This window comes from Numenius arquata, chromosome 25 (assembly GCF_964106895.1).
Source record: "Numenius arquata chromosome 25, bNumArq3.hap1.1, whole genome shotgun sequence".
NCBI classification, from domain to species: Eukaryota; Metazoa; Chordata; class Aves; order Charadriiformes; family Scolopacidae; genus Numenius; species Numenius arquata.
In genome coordinates this window covers 1,186,355-1,206,324 of record NC_133600.1, presented here as the reverse complement: position 1 = coordinate 1,206,324, position 19,970 = coordinate 1,186,355, and the positions used below count along the sequence as shown (strand labels likewise).

General features: G+C 49.2%; 1 protein-coding gene across 1 annotated transcript; it reads left to right on the top strand.

Annotated features, from left to right (window-relative positions):
• Positions 1-1,432: 1,432 nt before the first annotated feature.
• MBD3 (methyl-CpG binding domain protein 3) lies at positions 1,433-18,943 on the top strand. Its single transcript, XM_074163983.1, has 8 exons — positions 1,433-1,512; positions 5,682-5,738; positions 8,648-8,807; positions 10,486-10,623; positions 12,841-12,931; positions 13,453-13,630; positions 14,774-14,971; positions 17,066-18,943. The coding sequence occupies exons 1-7, from the start codon at positions 1,499-1,501 to the stop codon at positions 14,964-14,966; spliced, it is 831 nt and encodes a 276-aa protein (XP_074020084.1). The 5' UTR covers positions 1,433-1,498; the 3' UTR covers positions 14,967-14,971; positions 17,066-18,943.
• Positions 18,944-19,970: the final 1,027 nt, after the last annotated feature.

Here is a 19,970-nt window from a genome sequence, read left to right as displayed (position 1 = left end):
CTTGGGTTTTTTTTTAGACTCACAGAGCAGTTTGGGTGGGAAGGGACCTTAAAGCCCCCCCAGTGCCACCCCCTGCCCTGGGCAGGGACACCTCCCACCAGACCAGGTTGCTCCAAGCCCCCTCCAACCTGGTCTTGAACCCCTCCAGGGATGGGGCAGCCACAGCTTCTCTGGGCAACCTGGGCCAGGCTCTCACCACCCTCACAGCAAAGAAGTTCTTCCCCACATCTCAGCTCTTTGTGGGGCTCATCTCAGCCCCACATCTCCCCTCTTTCAGTGTCAAACCCTTCCCCCTCCTCCTAGGGCTCCCCTCCCTCATCCAGAGTCCCTCCCCAGCTTTCCTGGAGCCCCTTGAGGGACTGGAAGGGGCTCCAAGGTCTCCCCGGAGCCTTCTCTTCTCCAGGCTGAACCCCCCCAACTCTCTCAGCCTGTCCTCCCAGCAGAGGGGCTCCAGCCCTCCCAGCATCTCCGTGGCCTCCTCTGGTCCCTCTCCAACAGCTCCATGTCCTTCTGCTGTTGGTGGCCCCAGAGCTGGAGGCAGCACTGGGGGGTGTCTCCCCAGAGCGGAGCAGAGGGGCAGAATCCCCCCCCTCGCCCTGCTGGCCACGCTGCTGGGGATGCAGCCCAGGGTGCGGGGGGTTTCTGGGCTCCAGCGCACGTTGAGGGGCGTGTGGAGCTTCTCACCCACCGACACCCCCAAGTCCTTCTCCTCAGGGCTGCTCTCCAGCCATTCTCCGCCCGGCCTGGGTCTGGGCTCTATTTTGGCTGGATCCCTTTGGATCACCGTCCCGGGGAAGGGCTGTGGACGCTGCTCGGAGCGGTGCAGCCCCGTGGCAGAACGGGCCGGTTCCCGTCTCCCGCGGCCGGTCCCACCGGGACCGTGGGCTCTCCCCGCCGGCGGGGCCATGTGCCCGCAGCCCCGGGTGGTCACGGGGCCGTGCCCGCTGTCGCGCTGTCGCCGTGTCGCGGTGCGGGGCCGGGGCTGCAGGGGGCGCGAGCGGGCGGGGCGGGGGTCGCGGGGCCGCCAGTGCGGCCGGGGCGGGCGCGGGGGGAAGATGCCCAAAGCGGCGCTGCCGGGACACCGGGGGGGACCGCGGCGACCGGCGCTGGGGTAAGGACGGGACGGGACGGGACGGGAGGATGCGGGAACGGGAGAGGAGGGGGGCCGGCTTCCCGCTGAGCGTGGCGGCGGGGAGGGACTATATCCCCGCGGCGTGCGCGGGCGGAGGGATCCGGCGGCGGCGGCGGGAAGGAGGGGAGGCGGAGCGGTTGGAAGGGGCGGGAGCGGAACCGCGGGGGCGGGCGGAGCGGAGCGGAGCGGGGAGGAGCGGGAGGGCCGCGGCGGAGCGCGGAGCGGCGGCAGGGCCCGGCGGGAGGCAGCGGGACGAGCCGCGGCCCCAGCGCCGCCTCCCGGGGGCGGGAGGACGGAAGAAGCGGCGGGAGGAGAGCGCGGCGGCCGGGAAGAGGCGGCGGAGGCGGCGGGCCGGGGCGGGCCGCCATGGAGCGGAAGAGGTGGGAGCGCTCGGAGGGAGCCCCGGGCCCGTGGAGGGGGGTCGGGGGGGAAGCGACCGCCCGGGGGGGGGCCGGGCCGGGCGGGGGGAGGCGGTGGTTCCGTCCGTCCGTCCGTTGCCACAGGTGGGGGCTGGCGGTGGGGCCAGCACCCGTAATCCGCACCGTCGGGGTCTCCGGGGGGGGGGCTCTGCCACCCCCCCCCCCCCCTCCCCCCCGCCTCAGTGACAGCCACCTGAGGCGATGAGCAGCGCGGGAGGGGGCAGTGGCCTTCCAGAGTGGCTTACGCCTGGGAAATACGGTCATTTTTTTTTTTAAATATCCAATAAATGGGGTGTTTGCGAAGTAGCCGGGGCACCGGCGAGAGCGGTTCCCCGCCGTCTGGGGGCTCTTTATATTAAGGAATTTGGGGCAGGGTGAAGGCAGAAGCATCCCCGGCGGCGGGTGCCGTGGAGCAGAGCCCGGGGGGGGTGGGGTGGGGGGAGGAGGCATTACCCCCCGTTTTGGGGGGGGGGAGCAGATGGTTGGGGAGCCGCTTGCTCCCGCAGGAGGTCTATTAATATCGCGGTGTGTCTCACAGGGCTGTAGGTGGGCCATATGGATCCTTCCTGCACCCATCGCAGCAGCCTCCCGGCGATCGGGGGCCGGGGCTGCGGGACGTGGGTCCCTCGGGAGACGTGGGTCCCTCGGGAGACGTGGGTCCCACGCACGAGCGTAGCATCAGTTCCCCAGGTGTCCTTACCCGCCCTTTCTCCTCGGCGAAACGTATGCGGTCGGCTTGTGCACGTGTTAGCTTTCATTTTATTCACTTATTTATTTATTTAATTTATTTTATTTTCTTTAAAAAAAAAAAAAAAATCAGGTTAGGGCTGTGAAAAAAGCCTGCTCTGCTCCGGGGAGTTGAACCGGCAAATAACCGTTCCCGAGAAACCTAAAGCTGGAAGTGCCGGCTCCGCCGCCGCGGCTGGGAGTCGAGGAAAGCCCACCGGCAGCAGCTGGAGCGGCTGAAAGGCTCCCAGTTTTTCCAAGAACTTATTTTATTTGTAAAGTTGCGGTCTCGGGGCCGAACTTAAAAAAGAGGGGAGGAGAGAGGATTAAGTAGCATATTTTTATTCCCGAGTTATAATGGATTTTTCCCTTTATATCATTTGGATAGAGATCAAAGGTATAATAGGGCCCTGCTGCGTTAATTTTTGGTTGCTGTTGCATTTTGCTTTACCTCGGAGTAGAAAAGACGTGGCTGGGGATTTATTAATACCTCGGCTATTTCTGCCTGGTGTTTACCCGGGTGATTTTTCGTTGGCCCACCCGGAACGTGGGGATGCTGTAGGTGTTTGTGGCAAATCGCGTGCCGGGTTTGGGAGCGAGCGCTCTCGTGTGCAATCAACCAGCCTTGAGAATTAACGATCGGCGGCAGGGGGGTGACAGTGACCGCTTCTCCCAACCATTTTTTTAGGGCTACTGAGCTTTCTTTTTGGAGTTTTCCTCCTGTCGCCCCGAGCGCCGGCAGCACCAAGGTTTCTGTCGAGTGTGAGCTCCGCTTCGGGCAGCGAGACACACGGGTTGTGCCGAGCTCCTTCAGCCCCATGAGATGTGGGTCTCGCAGCCCAATTGCTGGAAATTAAACCCTCCTTGAGGTGTAATTCCCCAGGGAGATTTTTACAAACACTCTAAAACCTGGCGCTTTTACCAGCTCTTGACTCTGCAGAATGGTTTTTAACTGGAGGGCGTTCTCTCGTCTGCCTGTGGCTTGAGAGTTGGGAAACCCAAGAGGGTCTCTGGCTGGCGTGGTGGGGCTCGTGGGCCAAATTCGGAGCGAGCAGGAGGGGTGCAGGGACGTGGGATTTTGGGAAGGATTGGGGAAGGATCCAGGAAGGCGTATCGGGGATTTTGTGATAGTGGCGGGTTGTCTTTGAGAGAGTTTTGGCTACAAAGGCTCTGTTCAAACTCAGTGGTCTCACCTGGGGGAAGGAGAATTCAGCGCTGCTTTGCGTGGCTTTGCTTCACGGCATTTTTCTGCTGAAGGTTTGATGGCCAAGTGTCTGAGAAGTTTGGGATCGCTGCTTGTCTCTGCTTCGAGGAGTTGCTGACACCGCTGTCTGCAAAACTTAACAGATCTCTTGGGTGAAGCTGATTTTGCTGTGAATTTCTTACTTATGCAGCGCCTGTGTAAAAAGTGGAGGAAAAGGTTTTTAATGCCCCCTCCAAGTATATTATGGTCTGTTTAACTCCTCCCCCCCCCCCAAAAAAAAAAAAAGTGTGCAGGAGAATGCTTTTAGTGAGAACACACTTGGCTCTTTCTGGTTGTTCTGTTTTACCTGCAGCTCCCCAGGGAAGCTCTCCCGATGCTTGAGATGAGCCTTATAAAAATGACTGGTTCTGTCTGGGCTCCTCTCTGTGTTACGGGACTGCGCTCGGGTTCTTGTTTGGTGCTGAGGTGCTTCTGGAAACTGGGAGAAATTTTGTGTGTATCAAAGTTGGGGGTTTTTGAGAGGTTTTTTTTGTGGTTGGAGCCCAAGTTACTGAACAAAGAGAAGCCGGTTGCCCCGTGGGGCAGGGAGCATCCCTTACACCCTGCCCCTGGCACAAAAATGCTGCTTGGGCCAGCTTGGTCTCCTAGGGCTGGCGGGATGAGGAGATGCCACCACATGGACGGGTGAGGACGTGGGGTGGGTTATGGCAGCTGGAGGAGCCGCTCTTGGTTTTTCATACCAGTGAGAGCCACCAGCGTCTCCGTGCTGGCCTGTGCCGGGGCAACCGAGTTGTCCGAGTGTGGGACTGCCGAGGTGCGGATGCTGCAGCCAGGGATAACGTGAAGGTGCTGGAGAGATGGGGACTCGTGGTGGCAGCCAGGGAGGTGTCCTGGCACACGCGTCTCTCCCTAGGAAGTGGTGTCGGGGGGGTGCAGCCCCCCAAGGACCCCTGGCCTGGAGCAGAGCTGGGGTGAGAAGTGGAGCTGGGGTGGGCTGTGACTCCCCAGCCCCGCGCAGGAGGGAGCACCGTTGCGACGGAGAAGGAAAAACATTTTTACATTATCCCCGTGGCCCCCCCACCGAGGAAATGAGGCTTTGGGCATATGCCATCGATCGCCCTTTTTACCTAGATTATTCCTGTCTCCGTTTCTTTAAAATGCAGGCGACGCCTGGGTTTGCTCAGGGTTGGTTTTTGGGGGGTTTTTTTGGGTCTTTTGTCCCTTAGCTCTTCAACTTGTGCAGAGGCTTCATGGGGAGAGCGGAGGGGAGGAGACTCGGGTAATGAGGGAGGAGGGCCCGGCCCTGCAGCCGCTCTCTCCTTAAGAATATAAGGCAGGAAACAAAGGGTGGCTGCACATGGAGAGCAGCGGGCACCTGGCAGCCTTGGCCCTTCAATGGGCTGCCAGCGTTGGGCTTCATCCCCCAAAATTCGGAATAACAAGCCGGAGCGGCTCGGGTTTGGTCCCAGCACCCTCCGTCCGCTCCCGGCCGGGTTTGTGAGTGCCGGGGCCAGGCAGATAATTCCCCGGAGCTTTTGAGGGACAGGCATGTAAAACGGTTTGCAACTTTACGGTTGCCTCGCTTTTCATAACCCGAAGTGGGAAAGACTTTAACTGGGGAGCCCAGCGCTCGCAGTGTCGGGCTTATTTAGAAGAGATGGGGTTTCGCGGCTTTTGGACCAAGATGTCTCTTTTCTGGGTCTCTTCAGAGTCTTTGTGTATGGAAAACAGGAGCGCAGAGCAAAGCTCAGCCTCTGGAGTGGAAGGGGATACGTTTCAGGGTATTTAAGGGGCACACAAGCGTTTTAGCGGTGTTCAGAATTCGCAGATGCTGCTTTACTGTTCCTGTGCCTTGTGACGTGCCGCAGACAGTCCCGCTGCCGAAGTTTCGTAGTTGTTTTGGCTGCTGGTTTTTTTTTTTTCCTTTTTTTTTTTTTTTTAAATTTTATTTGTTTGTTTCCCCCTCTCTGGCCCTCTCAGGTGTCTGTAGGTGCCCTCCGTGGCTGTGTCCTACCAAGTGTGCTCCTCCCAGAAGGACCCCGGGAGCCCCAGAGCAGCCCAGCACCCCCTCTCTGTGTCTACTGTCACCTTTGAGCTGTAGCTTTGTCCCCCCTCTGCTCTTGCCCCGGAGAGCCTCGCTACGGTATTGCCTTTTTCAAGACATAATCAGAATAAAAGTTTTTTCTTCTGAACATTTCAGTGCCTTTCCTTTGGGCCAAGCTTCCCCGGGAAGAGACAGGACCCTGAGTCATTTCAGGTGGGTTTTTTTTTTTCACTTTTGTGTGGACTTTGAGCCGTTTTTCAGATCTATTGTAATATTACTACAACAGATACTAAACAAAAAAAAAAGTTGAAGGGCCGTGTTCATTTAAAATACCGTCTCCGAGTTTATCTGTCTCTGTTGTTCTGGAAGTTACACTCTGCTTCTAAGTGCACAATTCACTGTAATGTATTATTTTTTTAAATTATTAAGACACTAAACCGTAAATTGGAGCTGTGGAGCTTGGAAGAGGAATCAGTGTCACGTTCTTCATACAGTAGGAGTTCCTCTTCTTGGCTTCACTGATGGCAGCGATGGCTCTGGCCTGAAAGCTGCTGAAGCTTGTTATTCCTCTCTCTGGATTGAGGGGTGTAACTCCCTTTAAACTTCTAAAAATCGGCTTCATATTTGAGTCTGGACCCAGTCTCTGCTTTTGCCTGCTTATTCCTCCTCTCTGTGTCATCTTCTGGCCTGAGTGTTTGTGTAGCTCCGGAGTGAACTGGTCCAGCCGAGGAATAACCAGTGATGAAGTGTTTCCTCCTCTTCTCTCTCCCCTCTAAAGATGGATTATTTCCCCCATCTGGTAACTGGGTATTTACATGAACGCTTTCGTGCCCAGGCAGTGGTGGGTGGGGAGCAGATACAGGGCAGGATAAGCAGCTTGGGAGCAGTCGGGGCCAGGGGCTTCCTAAGCAGATGCTGTGGGGGGTGACCACAACCTTTCGCTCCTCTGAGAGCCTTTTTACAGATTTCAGTTTTAGTGCGATTCATATTAACCGTGTCTCAGTTCTTGGGGAGCTTTTAATGCTTTGGTTCTTTCTGTTTGATTTTTTTTTTTAAATCTTATTTTTTTGCATACACAGTCTGACAAACTAATTGGTTTGCCACTGTCCCATACTAGAAATCATAGAATTATCGAAACCAGAATCACGGACTGGTTTGGGTTGGAAGGGACCTTAAAGCCCACCCAGTGCCACCCCCTGCCCTGGGCAGGGACACCTCCCACCAGACCAGGTTGCCCAAAGCCCCCTCCAACCTGGCCTTGAACCCCTCCAGGGATGGGGCAGCCACAGCTTCTCTGGGCAACCTGGGCCAGGCTCTCACCACCCTCAGAGTATAATTTTATGCTTATCCTATTTTTTCAGACCTTTTCCCTAATAAAGGCTTCAGGGAAGCAGATAATGTGATGAAAAGAGGCTTTTTTTCTTTGATAAGACCCCAGAGAGGTTGTTAGTATCTTCCCAGTGTGACACCAGCAGGGTCTATGCTGAAATATTTTAGCTGAATATTTTAACTGCAATAGTTAGTTAGTAATACTTCTTTCCTTTCATCCTGTGACAACTTTATTATTTCAAGTTATTCTTGGCCTTCAAGTAGAAACTTTGCTACAAGTAGCCTGCATTTCTGCCTTTAGGAATAACAGAAGGTGACTTTGATTAAAGAGCCCCAACTGTCCTCAGAAAGCGTTTGAACCTTGTTGGTGTTGATTTATCTCCGGCAGGTTTGAGTTGTGTTGACCCCACTTCTCGGTAAAAAAAAAGAAAAAAACAGGGTCTCTGGTCATCTCGAGTTCAACGCTTGGCTGTTGTGAAGCTGCTTTGAATTGAGTCATTGGACTCTCGGGTGCCACCGCTGCCTACGATGGGCAGCCAGTTAGTGAGGGCTCCTGGGATGTGACCTTACGCGGAATCATTTCGGTTGGAAAAGACCCTTGAGATCATCAAGCCCAACTGTAAACCCAACACTTCATCTGCATGGAGAGCGGAGGGGATTTGTAGGCTAGGGAGGAGATTGTCCTGCTTCCGTGCAATATCGCTGAAAAAAGGTTCTACCACTACCAACAGCTCTTAAAAAGAAGAAAATGGATAAATAGAGGTGGTAACTGGCATTTTTGATCTTAAAATGCCTTACACCCAACCAGCCCATGTTTAGCATGATAGGTGTCTGCGGAGTGAGCTTCCACCAGATGGGTACTAAGAGTGAATATGCGAGATGCAGAAAACCAGAAATGAGAGAAATTAAGGGAATAAAGAGGCATTGTTATGATACTGAATGAGAATGTGAAAAATACTTTGTGGTTATTGTCTGTGAAGTTCTGCGCTGCACTCAGAACACATTGACTTATTTTTGCCTTATGCATAAAAACATAAAAGGTATTATTTAAAGAACCACCACCAACAAGGAGGAGTTGGGGTAATCTGTGCCTGCTCGCCAGGTTGTAGTCTTTCATGTGAAACCAGGTGTTTCTAAAGAATCTCTTTTCAGAAGAATCTCTCTTCTGTTTTGCCTTTAAAGGAAAGTTTTCCAAAGTTTTGACCCTTATCTTTGCATGGTTTAAGCTTTGTAATTCTTTGCTTTGCAGCTCCTCAGCAGTTACCTTCTGTTCTTTCCCCTTGCTGCTGTCTAACCCTGAAGTTAAGTGTTCAGATCTGCCAAAAGCTTGTAGTCAAACCCGAATGTGCTTTCCAGGGAGGGGGGGAAGGAGCCCAAGGAGGGTGTTTGATCAAACATCACACTCCTGAGAGAAGAAATCATGCTTAAAAACGGGCATTTATTATTTGAGACAACTGAGGGATAAGTCCATCAGCGCTGGTATCTCCCATGGTGTGAACTATGCTCTGTTCATTTATACCTGGTCCAAATCTTCCTCTTTACCTATAAAAACATTTTAACATGGTCTGCACTTAATTTGTCTCTTCCCCAGTAATCATGAGGAGGAGTTGATACGAAAGCAATAACGTCCAGTTAGACTTCAGTGTGAGCTTCGTTCGTGGAAGCTCAGCTCGTGGCGTTTTTCATGAAGGAAATAAAACCTGAGTTGCAGCGAGCACTGGTATCGAAGTCCAGTGGGTTTTAATTTTCCTCCTTGTTTCTTTTCTGTGGTTTTTTTTGTTTGTTTGTTTCAGCCCGAGTGGTAAGAAGTTCCGAAGCAAGCCCCAGCTGGCCCGCTACCTGGGGAGCTCCATGGACCTCAGCACTTTTGACTTCCGCACGGGGAAAATGCTGATGAATAAGATGAACAAGAACAGGCAGAGGATGCGCTACGACTGTTCCAACCAAGCCAAAGTAAGACCAAGATGCAGCGGCGGCTTTCTCCTTTCCATCTGCTGCTCTGCTGGCCAGGCCGTCTCTCAGAGCAATGTCTGTGCTAGCGTCAAAATCGGGCATTTTGTAATTAATGTGTGAAGCTGGAGTTGTGTGAGATAACGGCATCTCCGTTACAGGGTGTTGGACAAATGCTGCCATTCCCCGATTCTTCCAGGGTGCCGGTACCGTGGCAGAACATTGTGGTGCTGCTGGATCTCTGTTTGGAGGGGCTGAGGCAGAGCTGGCATCTTTCTTTCTCTGTGAGGTCGCCTTCTCTGGCATGGTCTCCTTCAGAGCCCCCCGTCTCCAGCCAACTCCTGTGGCTCCGCTCCCCTCTGGGGTTCAGTTTTGGGGGTGGAGGGAAAAGCAGGGATGGCTGGAGCCGTGCTGGAGTCTCGGCTTTGGGATTGACCTAAGGAGGGGACACATTTGGGGCAAAAAGCTGGAGAGACAAGAGGGTGGCAAGGCCTCTTTGTAGAACAAAATAAAGAGTCTGTTTTTAGCATCTGGTAATTTTGACCATTAAGGTTTAGTGAAGGTTACAGCGACGTTGATATGCTGCCTGTCTGGATACATCGGCTCAAGTTGTTCTTAACTGTATTCATCAGATGCTAAAATCTTTTTCGGAACCCAAAAGCTTATATCTATGCACCTAAACATTAAATATGGAAAATAATGCTTATTTTCTAAATATGTCAACCTGTCCCGAATCATCGTCATCAGAGCGACCGGAACATTTGCTCGGCACAAGGTGCCACGTTGATTTTTGAAAAGAAAGATGCCTTGCTGCAGAGACCCAGGATAACACCCATCTCATCGGCTAAAAATTCCACCCAAACCTTTCAATAAATGTATGAATTGGCTTATAAATGGATTAGCACTCAGATAATTCAGAATTCTATTTGTCCTGAATACATCTTTTCTACATCTCATGAATAAATATGTTAAGCAGCCGTGGTGTCTGCATCCTGGAGAACAAAGTGTGTCCTACAGCCATTTCAAGGCTCGCTCGTTGGATCTCGGGGACGAGGAACGGTCTTTCTGTGTTCCCACTGACATAAAATGCCGTCCTGTGGTGAGAACTTAATTGCGATGAGCTCCTTTTAAAAGCTGAGTTTTGTTAAGAACCGAAGGTAAAAAAAAAAAGCCATCAAGGTTCCAGCTGCATTGATTTGCTTATTGGTGTCCACAACTGGATTTAAATGGAACGGTTTAGAATGGTTTCTGGAGTCATAAAACAGTCTCTAAATCCCGCTTCAGGATTTTTCTAATTATTACAGACATTGTGCCGAAATCTTCTGGTTTAGTGATCTGCAGGTGGCTCGTCAAAGTGCAGATGTAGTGTTCTGACTCCTGACTTCTGTCAAAATTGAGATAAAACCATTGTGCATAAACTAGAGTGAGAGGAGACTGGTATGTTAAGTAAAACGTGAAGGAGTAGAAAACTTAGTTTAACTTTGATACATCTAAGGCAAGATTTGGATGTAATTACACATTCTTAGCAGTCTAACTCGTATAGCTTGAGATCAGACAATTTTTTGAGTCCATGAGCTCTTCTTTTCCCCACTGTACGTATCTATGTAGTAGCACTTTAGAAAATTGAAAATACTTGTGGTTTTTTTTTTTCCCCCACCCTCCTTCTGTTTGAAATTTGCAGGGCAAGCCCGATCTGAACACAGCGCTGCCCGTCCGACAGACGGCCTCCATATTCAAGCAGCCCGTCACCAAGATCACAAACCATCCCAGCAACAAGGTGAAGAGCGACCCTCAGAAAGCCGTGGACCAGCCCCGGCAGGTGAGGCTTCGGGCTTGGGAGAAACTCCTGGGTTTGCTGCTGGAGGGGGGTGGGTCCCAAAATAAACCGCTTTAATTTTGTGATGCTGAACAAACAGTCCGTGGCAGTTTGAAGTCTCTGATTTTTCAGAAACAGTAACTTACGGTGCTCCCAGCTTTTGAAATCCCAACAAAACCCATTTCTGATATATATTTAATATATATTTTTATATATATATTCCATATATATTTAATATGCTGCCTGAACTGCTTTATAACCAGGCTCCAGCCTTTGTTTGGATTACAATTCTGTTGTAGTTAAGCCTTCGTTTCCTTAATGCTGAAATTAAGTATTATCTACAAATTTCGACAGACACCATAACCGCTTCAGGGGACATTTGCATTGTAATTAGAGTCACTGTCAAACGTTCCAGTTGTAGAAGAATTCTGTGTTTTGAGACATCCCCGTCTGGGCACAGACCACGTACAAGGAGGTGTTTGTGATGCAGCGCGAGGGATGGTGCAACCTTCAGATGCGTTTATCATTCGTAGTTAACCCTACCTGTAGGAATAAGGTCATAAATTCACTTGGAATGTCATTATTAATACGAAATCAACATGTTTTTCTTACCGTACTGTGCATTTGCAAACAAGAGAATACACCAAAATTAAAGGAAATCTTTCAGCTTATTTTTGTCTGGTGAAAGGACGCAAAAGGTGTGCTTGGGACGAGCGTGGCTTTGAAGCTGGGCACGGGTGAAATGAGATGTTCCTGTTCAAAGCAGCCTTTGGAATGTCATTAACGTCACCCGGCGCTGGCAGCCTCCGCAGAGCTCACATGGGGACGCCGCGAATGCTCCCCTGTAGCGAGTCCATCTTTATGCCTTCTGGAAACGAGATGTTCGGCTTCGTTAGTCTGTTCAGGTGCCGTCATCGGTATCAATTATCAGTGCATTTTAAACTCTTGCAGGGCTGGTGGAATTAAAATGTATCATTCCAAGAGGGAAAGGGATTTCAATAAAATTTAAAAATACCTTTATAAACTACCCACCTCACACCGAAAACCTTTTCTGCAAACTTAAAAACTGCCTTTCTGAAGAGTTAGATTCTGTTTGAAACGCATTTGGGGGGTTTCTCTGGTGCTTGGGGTTTTGTGGTGGTGGGGTTTTTTTTTAAGCGGGTTGGTAGGGTTTTCGCGTGGTTTGCTGAGGAAGCAGAGCGTGTGTGTTCATAGTGTTGTTGCTATTCCTGTTAACCCCTTGGCCAGCTTAGACCATAAAAGAGGACACTAAAGATATGACATTGATGTGCAAAACACTGGGCTGGAGAGAGATTTGTGTGTGTGTACTTATAAAAAATACGTACACTGTATGTATAATATAAATACATATATTGCTTTATATATTTCATTTTCATAGAATTGTAGAATGGTTTAGGCTAAAGCCCACCCAGTGCCACCCCCTGCCCTGGGCAGGGACACCTCCCACTAGACCAGGTTGCTCCAAGCCCCCTCCAACCTGGCCTTGAACCCCTCCAGGGATGGGGCAGCCACAGCTTCTCTGGGCAACCTGGGCCAGGCTCTCACCACCCTCACAGCAAAGAAGTTCTTCTTGAGATCGAATTAGAAGGAGTGAAAATATCTGTCCTTGGAAGAAAAGAAAGCCTTTTCCAAGGAATCCTAGAATCATCTAGGTTGGAAGGGACCTTTAAGATCATCCAGTCCAACCATCAACCTAACTCTGATTAAAAAAAAAAAAAAAACACAAACAATACAAAAGAACGCCCCCCCCAATCACTAACCCATGTCTCTCAGCACTATGTCAACCCGTCTTTTGAATCCCTCCAGGGATGGTGCCCCAACCACTTCCCTGGGCAGCCCATTCCAAGGCTTAATAACCCTTTCAGTGTAAAAATTATTCCTAATCTCCAATCTGAACCTCCCCTGGGACAACTTGAGGCCGTTTCCTCTTGTCCCATCGCCTGTTCCTTGGGAGAAGAGACAAGTCCCTGCCTCTCTACAGTCATGTCGGGACAGAGCGGTGGGGCTGGTTGGCGATGAGGGTTGTTCCCTGCCATCAGATGTGGCAGATCCCTGTTAATCGTAAATACGATATAAAATTGCCTGCAGCCGCGTTCTTCCCTCTCCCGACAGTCAGCACTGAGAAGAAGCAGGTGCTTCGTGTAGTTGTCAATTCCATTGCTCTGCTTTGTGCCAATAAACACTTCCTTTTGATGTCAGCTCTTCTGGGAGAAGAAATTAAGTGGGCTGAATGCTTTCGACATTGCGGAGGAGCTGGTGAAAACAATGGACCTTCCGAAAGGTTTACAAGGTAATTGGGGTCTGCCCTGAATTCCGGGGGGGGGGGGTGGGGGGGCATTTTGATACCAATCAGCCGTGACCTGAAGGTGCCGTGTCTGATCCTCTCCTTCTCCAGTGGTCCCCAGTGCTGTGGAGCATTCCAGCTTAACGAGGAGCTGTTAGTGCCCTGCCTGGGTGGCTCCCTGCCCTGCGTCCCGAGGGGACACTGAAGCAAAGCTTCTTGACTCTTTTTTTTTGTTTGTTTGTTTGTTTTTATTTTCCAGAAGCAGAATGGGAACAGCTTCCGTGCCCAATTGGTTTGGTTTTTTTGTTGTTTATTTTTGTGTAACAGAATGAGGAATTGATCTAGGCTTAAATAACCTCGGAGAGAGTTGTAGAGGACTCGAGTGTTTAAGACTGAGATTTATGCTGTGTTGGCTTTCTAAATGACAGTTGGTGCGTTCCCATTAAAATTTAAATGATGCCTGTCGTCCTGATTCGCTGTCTTTTGCCTCGTGTGATGCTGATTGTCGCCTCTCCTCCCTCTGGCAGGGGTTGGACCGGGTTGCACCGATGAGACCCTCCTCTCGGCCATCGCCAGTGCCCTGCACACCAGCACCATGCCCATCACCGGGCAGCTCTCTGCCGCCGTGGAGAAGAATCCCGGGGTTTGGCTGAACACATCCCAGCCGCTCTGCAAAGCCTTTATGGTGACAGATGAAGACATTAGGTATTAATTGCAAATATCACGTACTGTCTTGGAATGAGGTTTCTTGTGGTAAAACAGCAACGCCCCTGCGCTTTTTAAATTTTATTTTTTCAATGGAAACTTTAAATACGGAATCACAGACTGGTTTGGGTTGGAAGGGACCTTAAAGAATACCCCTTAAAGTGCCACCCCCTGCCCTGGGCAGGGACACCTCCCACCAGACCAGGTTGCTCCAAGCCCCCTCCAACCTGGCCTTGAACCCCTCCAGGGATGGGGCAGCCACAGCTTCTCTGGGCAACCTGGGCCAGGCTCTCACCACCCTCACAGCAAAGAAGTTCTTCCCCAGATCTCATCTCAATCTCCCCTCTTTCAGTTTAAAACCATTCCCCCCTCCTCCTAGGGCTCCCCTCCCTCATCCAGAGTCCCTCCCCAGCTTTCCTGGAGCCCCTTGAGGGACTGGAAGGGGCTCCAAGGTCTCCCCGGAGCCTTCTCTTCTCCAGGCTGAACCCCCCCAACTCTCCATATCTGACAAAGCACTGTGACTTGCTGAGTTATTTTAAGTGCTTCTTTAATCAGTAGAGTAGAAAAAAAAATGTTACACGAAGCTGTTGTTTATAACATGATGATTTCCTCTGCCTGAGATGGAATAGAGGTCCCGTGAGCCACGAATTGTTGATCACTTCTTTGCTTTACTATGACTTTACCAGAAAAGGAGCTGTAAAATTGAAGGTTGTGACTCAAAAGGAGAATGAGCAGAAAGATTGAAGTGGTCAGAGGTTTAATTTTCTCCAGTCTCATTTTCGGAAAGCTGAGCAGGGCAGGCTGACTTTTTCTTGTTTATATTAATATTAGTACTAGGAACTACAAATAAAATAAGTAAGTCTTGAGTCAGCTCCTAGATGAGGCAAATTTGAGCCCAAATTAAAAATGGTGCAATCAATGCTGAGGACTTGTAATAGAAAATATCGGACAACTTTTTAAAGTGTTTCTTTCAGCTTCACTTATACTATAATTCCAGGCAATTGTTTTACAAGGCAGCTCTTACAGAGGTCTTTTCAAAGCCGTGTTTGTCTGTCTGACCTCCTGGAGGAGGAATTTAAGGTTCCCTTCGCTTGGGAGAAGCAAATTTAGGGATTAATGTCATTCTTCGTTAATTTGGGGCAGGAAGCAAGAGGAGCTGGTGCAGCAGGTGCGGAAGAGGCTGGAGGAGGCCCTGATGGCCGACATGCTCGCCCACGTGGAGGAAATAGCAAGAGATGGAGAAGCTCCTTCAGAGAAAGAAGGAGGGGAGGAAGAAGGAGAAGAGGAAGAGGAGGAGGAGGAGCAGGACCATGACCAGGAGATGGAGAATGTATAGTCCAGGTAACGGGACAGCATCCTTTCTCACCTTAAACTCTACTTCGTTGAAGGCAGAAATGTTTTCGGGAGGAATCTTAGTATATATTTTGAGTAATTTTTACTTTTTAGCATGGACATGTAAAGGTGTGGGAGCCGTGCTTTCAGGAAATAATCCAATATTTTGATGGATGTGGTGTCTGGTGAGTGTCACAGAGCGCTCTGCGCTTCATGTCTGTGTCAGGTGGGCTAAGTGTGTCACCAGAACGTGTGTGTAAGTGCTTGAAGGGTTTTGTCTTGAAAGCGGATCAGTTCTTAAAAATTTGTCTTGTGATGTTAACTTCTCCCCCCTATTTATTTATTTATTACTTTCTACCACCGTGGACAGAAAGGACAGCAGCCATCTGATGGACTCGATTTCTTCCCCCCACCTGCCTTTTTCTCTCACTTTTGCATTTTTAGTACCCATTTTCTTGCAGGGTATATTAGAAGGCACGTTTGTGGATTTTTTAAATAATATTTTAAATATTATTTTAAAGAATTTTTTAAAAAAATAATATTTGCAGAAAGTTAGAAAAAGGCAACTCAACCATCAAAAGATGAAAACTTGCTAAAAACCTTTATATGTGGTGGGAATTGATAAACCGAAAGTAACAGAAGAACGTATATCTTAGAAATTCTGAAACATCTGAAAAGTTGAAGGTCGTGTAACAGCAGCAACTACAGGATTCACAGAAACGTGCCTTTACATCGTGCAGCCCTTAAAAGTACCACCGAGGGCTCGCTGCTGCTTTTCAGGCACACGTCTGACTTCCCCTCGTGCGGTGGAACTTCTTAAAGGTGCAACTAGAAATATTTTTTACTGACTTGTAAACCCAAATAGCTCCGAATAATGAATCGTTACTGTGAAGCGATGCAGAAAAAAGCAGATATTTAAGGGCCAGGTCACCACACACCAGTAAATGCTGTGTGTTGGGAAGGGTGGAGACACCGCAGCGAGTGGTGGAGCTGGGCTGTTCCTCGCTGTGTCCCTTTGATGTCACCTCGGCTGGGAGCACCGTGTACCCTGAGCGGGGCTCACGCAGCGAGATGAAGGGCAAGGTGAAGCCAGAGAAGGGACACGAAGCTGGTGAGGGGTCTGGAGCACAAGTCTTGTGAGGAGAGGCTGAGGGAGCTGGGGGTGTTCAGCCTGGAGAAAAGGAGGCTGAGGGGAGACCTTCTCGCTCTCTACAACTCCCTGAAAGGAGGGTGTAGCCAGGGGGGGTCGGTCTCTTCTTCCAAGGAACAGGCGATAGGACAAGAGGAAACGGCCTCAAGTTGTCCCAGGGGAGGTTTAGGATGGATATTAGGAACAATTTTTACACCGAAAGGGTTATTAAGCCTTGGAATGGGCTGCCCAGGGAAGGGGTTGAGGCACCATCCCTGGAGGGATTCAAAAGACGGGTTGACATAGTGCTGAGAGACATGGTTTAGTGATGTTTTTTATCAGAGTTAGTTGATGGTTGGACTGGATGATCTTAAAGGTCCCTTCCAACCTTCCAATTATATGAAAACAGAACTTGCCGATTTTAATTTTTGATCATTCTAAGTTTTAGCCTGAGAAAAGCAATTAGTGTTCTGTCACTGAACTAGGGTAGGCAACGCGCTGGGTGCTTCATTATGCAGAGCCTGGGAGGCAAGAATCATTGGGAATGTGGAGGGGGAAAAAAAAGACTTTTTTAGGATGAATAGCAGAAGAAAAGCCCCTTTGGAGGGAGTGGTAGCTGTATTTTGGGTAGAAGGAAGAGAGTTTTGTGTTAAGCAATGCTTCAAGCTGGAAGGTTGATTATGACATGAAATCTGTTTGGCCTTTGGGAAATCCCATCTTCTATCCGGGCGCTATTTTCCTGTTTTCCCACCTCACTAACGGTACCTTTATTTGGACAGTGAATATCTCACGTTCCTGTCTGCTACAGGTCTGGCAACAGCAAAGAACCAGAGCAAACGTTCTGAAGGTGAAAACCAGGAGATAACGAAATGGATCTGTTATGGCTTTATTCTTTTAAGGGCTCACTTGCTATAAAGATCAAAAAAAAAAAGTTCTTATTGACTTACAAGGTCTTTTTTTTCTCTTTCTTCTAGGGAGTTCCATCTAAGAATTCCCAGTATAAACCCTATCAGCAGGGTCAGCACAACAATTTTCAAAGCCAAGAGTGTCTGCGAAGCCAATTGCACCAACGATCCGACTGTACCTATGAGCGTTTTGATGTACACACTTCAGGAAACGTTGAGAAGCTGATGGTTCATTCATTGCTGGGTAGTTTTGAAGATGGAACTTGACTAAACTCTACTCCCCCCTCCTTTTTTTTAACGGGGTAGGGTAATCGGGAATGCAAAAGCGGGAGGGAATAAAGGAATATAAAATAGTGGGAGGGAAAACACTAGGAACCAAATTTCCTGTCTTTTTTTTTTTGTGTGGGTCAGTGATAGGTGATACATTTTTAAGCTTTTCTATCGAAGTACCTTTAACAATGACCCACGGAAACAATTTTCTCTCTGAGGCGAGTGGGAGAGATGCTGTTTCACTCCTTGGCTACTCTGCTGTAGGCTCCTCTTTGTACCGACTGTAGGGAGGTCGTTTCACGTCCTGGATTGTCATTCTGTCTGTCACCTCGGGTCACTGAGTTTCCTTTTCCTCGCAAGACCACATTGGTCTTGGAAGCGTAGTCTCGGAGACGAACTGCCGGTGCCTCTTCCACCCAAGGTTTTGATTAGTTGGGGGAAGTTACACTTGAGGAATTGGTCTTACGTCAGTGGCAATCGGGTTTTTTTTTAACTTAGTTCCAACCGTGCACGTTTTTGATACGGAGTTCTGTGTCTGTCCGAGCATAGCCGAGTAGGGTTTGGAAGATAAATATACCCGCCCTGTGGTATATTTCCCTTTGGTTTAAGTCCAATCAGAAGGATCTTCTCAACTGGGAATGGAAGGATGACTCATTTCTGACTGACAATGAGGAAAAAAACTTCCTCCTTTCTCTTCTGGTGCCAAGAACCCTGACCTCTGTCTCCGTGTGTGTGGAGGGAAGGGGATCCATTCCATAGGTGTGTCTACACATCTGCTTTCCTGTGCAGTAATGTTCGGACCTCTTTTAAAACAAGAAAGGAAAAAGGTTGATTTTTCTATAATTGATATCTGAAAAAAACGAATTTAAAGCTTTTTATTGAGTATTAAATCTTTCTTATTTGCATGTGCAGTGAAGTGACCAGCATTTTGTGTCCAAAAACGAAATGATGTGAAACCTGCCTTAATGTGTTTATAAGTATTTGGCTTCACCATGGGTACCTTGATTGATTCCTCAGTCTCTTCTAGTACATCTGTGAGCATATTGGGGTAACTTGGGGCTAGAAATGGATTTATCTGAGGAGGGAGGATGGGGAGAGGGGAAGGAGACAAGAGTTTATAGTTTGGAGAACATGTTGACTAAGTTGCAAAAGTTATTTTAGTTTTAGGGTATCCCTTGCGTAATTCATGCGTGGACATCTCAGCTGAGAGTATAAAGTGGTGGATTAAATATCCCGCCACTGACCAATTGTAGAGGTTGTTGGTATCCCAACACTTGGGGAAGAAAGTAGCTCCCAGAGCCTTTATCACGTGAGGATGATGAGCAGCGACACGGGGACCAGGGGCAGAACCAGCCTGTGGGAGTAGTTCAGCTTAGAGAGCGACTAGGTTTAAGCTCCTTGAAGAATATCCCATGCCAAAGCGATCGATGCTATATTAACTCTTTTTCTTAAAGATTTGAAAATAGGAAATTCTTTGATACTGCTCACGTGGAGTACTGCGAGAAGACTGGCTTGTACTTTGCTGCTGCTCTACCGGGTATTGCTTTGGGGAACCTTACCTGGTACCGCAGCCAGTGACAACTCTTTTCCTTTTTGAACAGTCTGTTACAGTTATTATTCTGTAAATCTGTCCTCTTGTAATTCATTGTGTTGAATTAAATGTTTCTCACAAAGCAGAGATTCTTTTAGTCTGCCTTAAGCCCTTAAGCCTGCGGTTTTGTGCTCTGCCCCTTCCAGTTATTTCAGCGGAGACGCTCCTGCGTTCTTGCCGTGGGCTCCGTTGGGAGAGTTGGGTCTTGATGTTTGGGACCCACAGAGGGGAATATGGAGTGAGGCTTGTGGAAAACCGGTTCGTTCTTGTGGCAGAGTCCCCTGTGTCCTCCTCTTAGGGCTGCCAGGGTGTCCCGTCCAACGGGGGAATTGCTGATACGGTCCTTTGACTCAACTCCAGCAGAACAAGATTGCCATGGTGAACGGAACCCCTCCAGCTGGGGGGGGTTGTGTTCACCGTGGCAATCGTGTTCTGATGCTATGTTAAAACTTGTTTAATATCTAGCAATGACTTTTATTCCTTTTAGTTGAATCTCAATATACTGTAAGCGTCCAGAACTTAGACCATTGAGGTGTCGATACCGATATTTTGATGCTTTGAATATCAAGGTGAAGTTGCTGCCAAGTTGCGTGCCAGCTCCTTTGTTTGCCCCACTCCACTTCCCCTCTTCAGTTCCTCTCTTCCCTTCAGTCCTTTAAAAATTTATTCATGTTTTCCTTCCTGTGGAGGAGTTGATTATTCAAAGTACCAAAGGAATCAGGACTCCTATCGCATCCAAAGACAATTAAAATAAATTTACCTGCTTATCAAGACAGGTAAGTAAATCAAATTTTCCTTTTCGATGAGCCTGATGTCTTTCTCGTGTCGTTGTGGTGATAACTGGGGTAGTTTGTCTTGTCCCAGCCCACTGCCATGGACTGACTGATCGTCGGGGACTGATGCGTCTGCCATCACCGAGTGTATCCCCAGGCTGGAGAGAGCGGTTGGTACTTGAGGTATCTCTTAAGCAGATGATGAGTAAAGAACTTATTCAAGGAAAGGAATTGGGGCGAAACTTGCTGCTTATTAATACACAGCAGTTATTACATATTAACAGTGACGTTGCCCCTTGTTCCCTCTGAGATGGAGCTCGTCTCCCTGGAGAAGGACCAG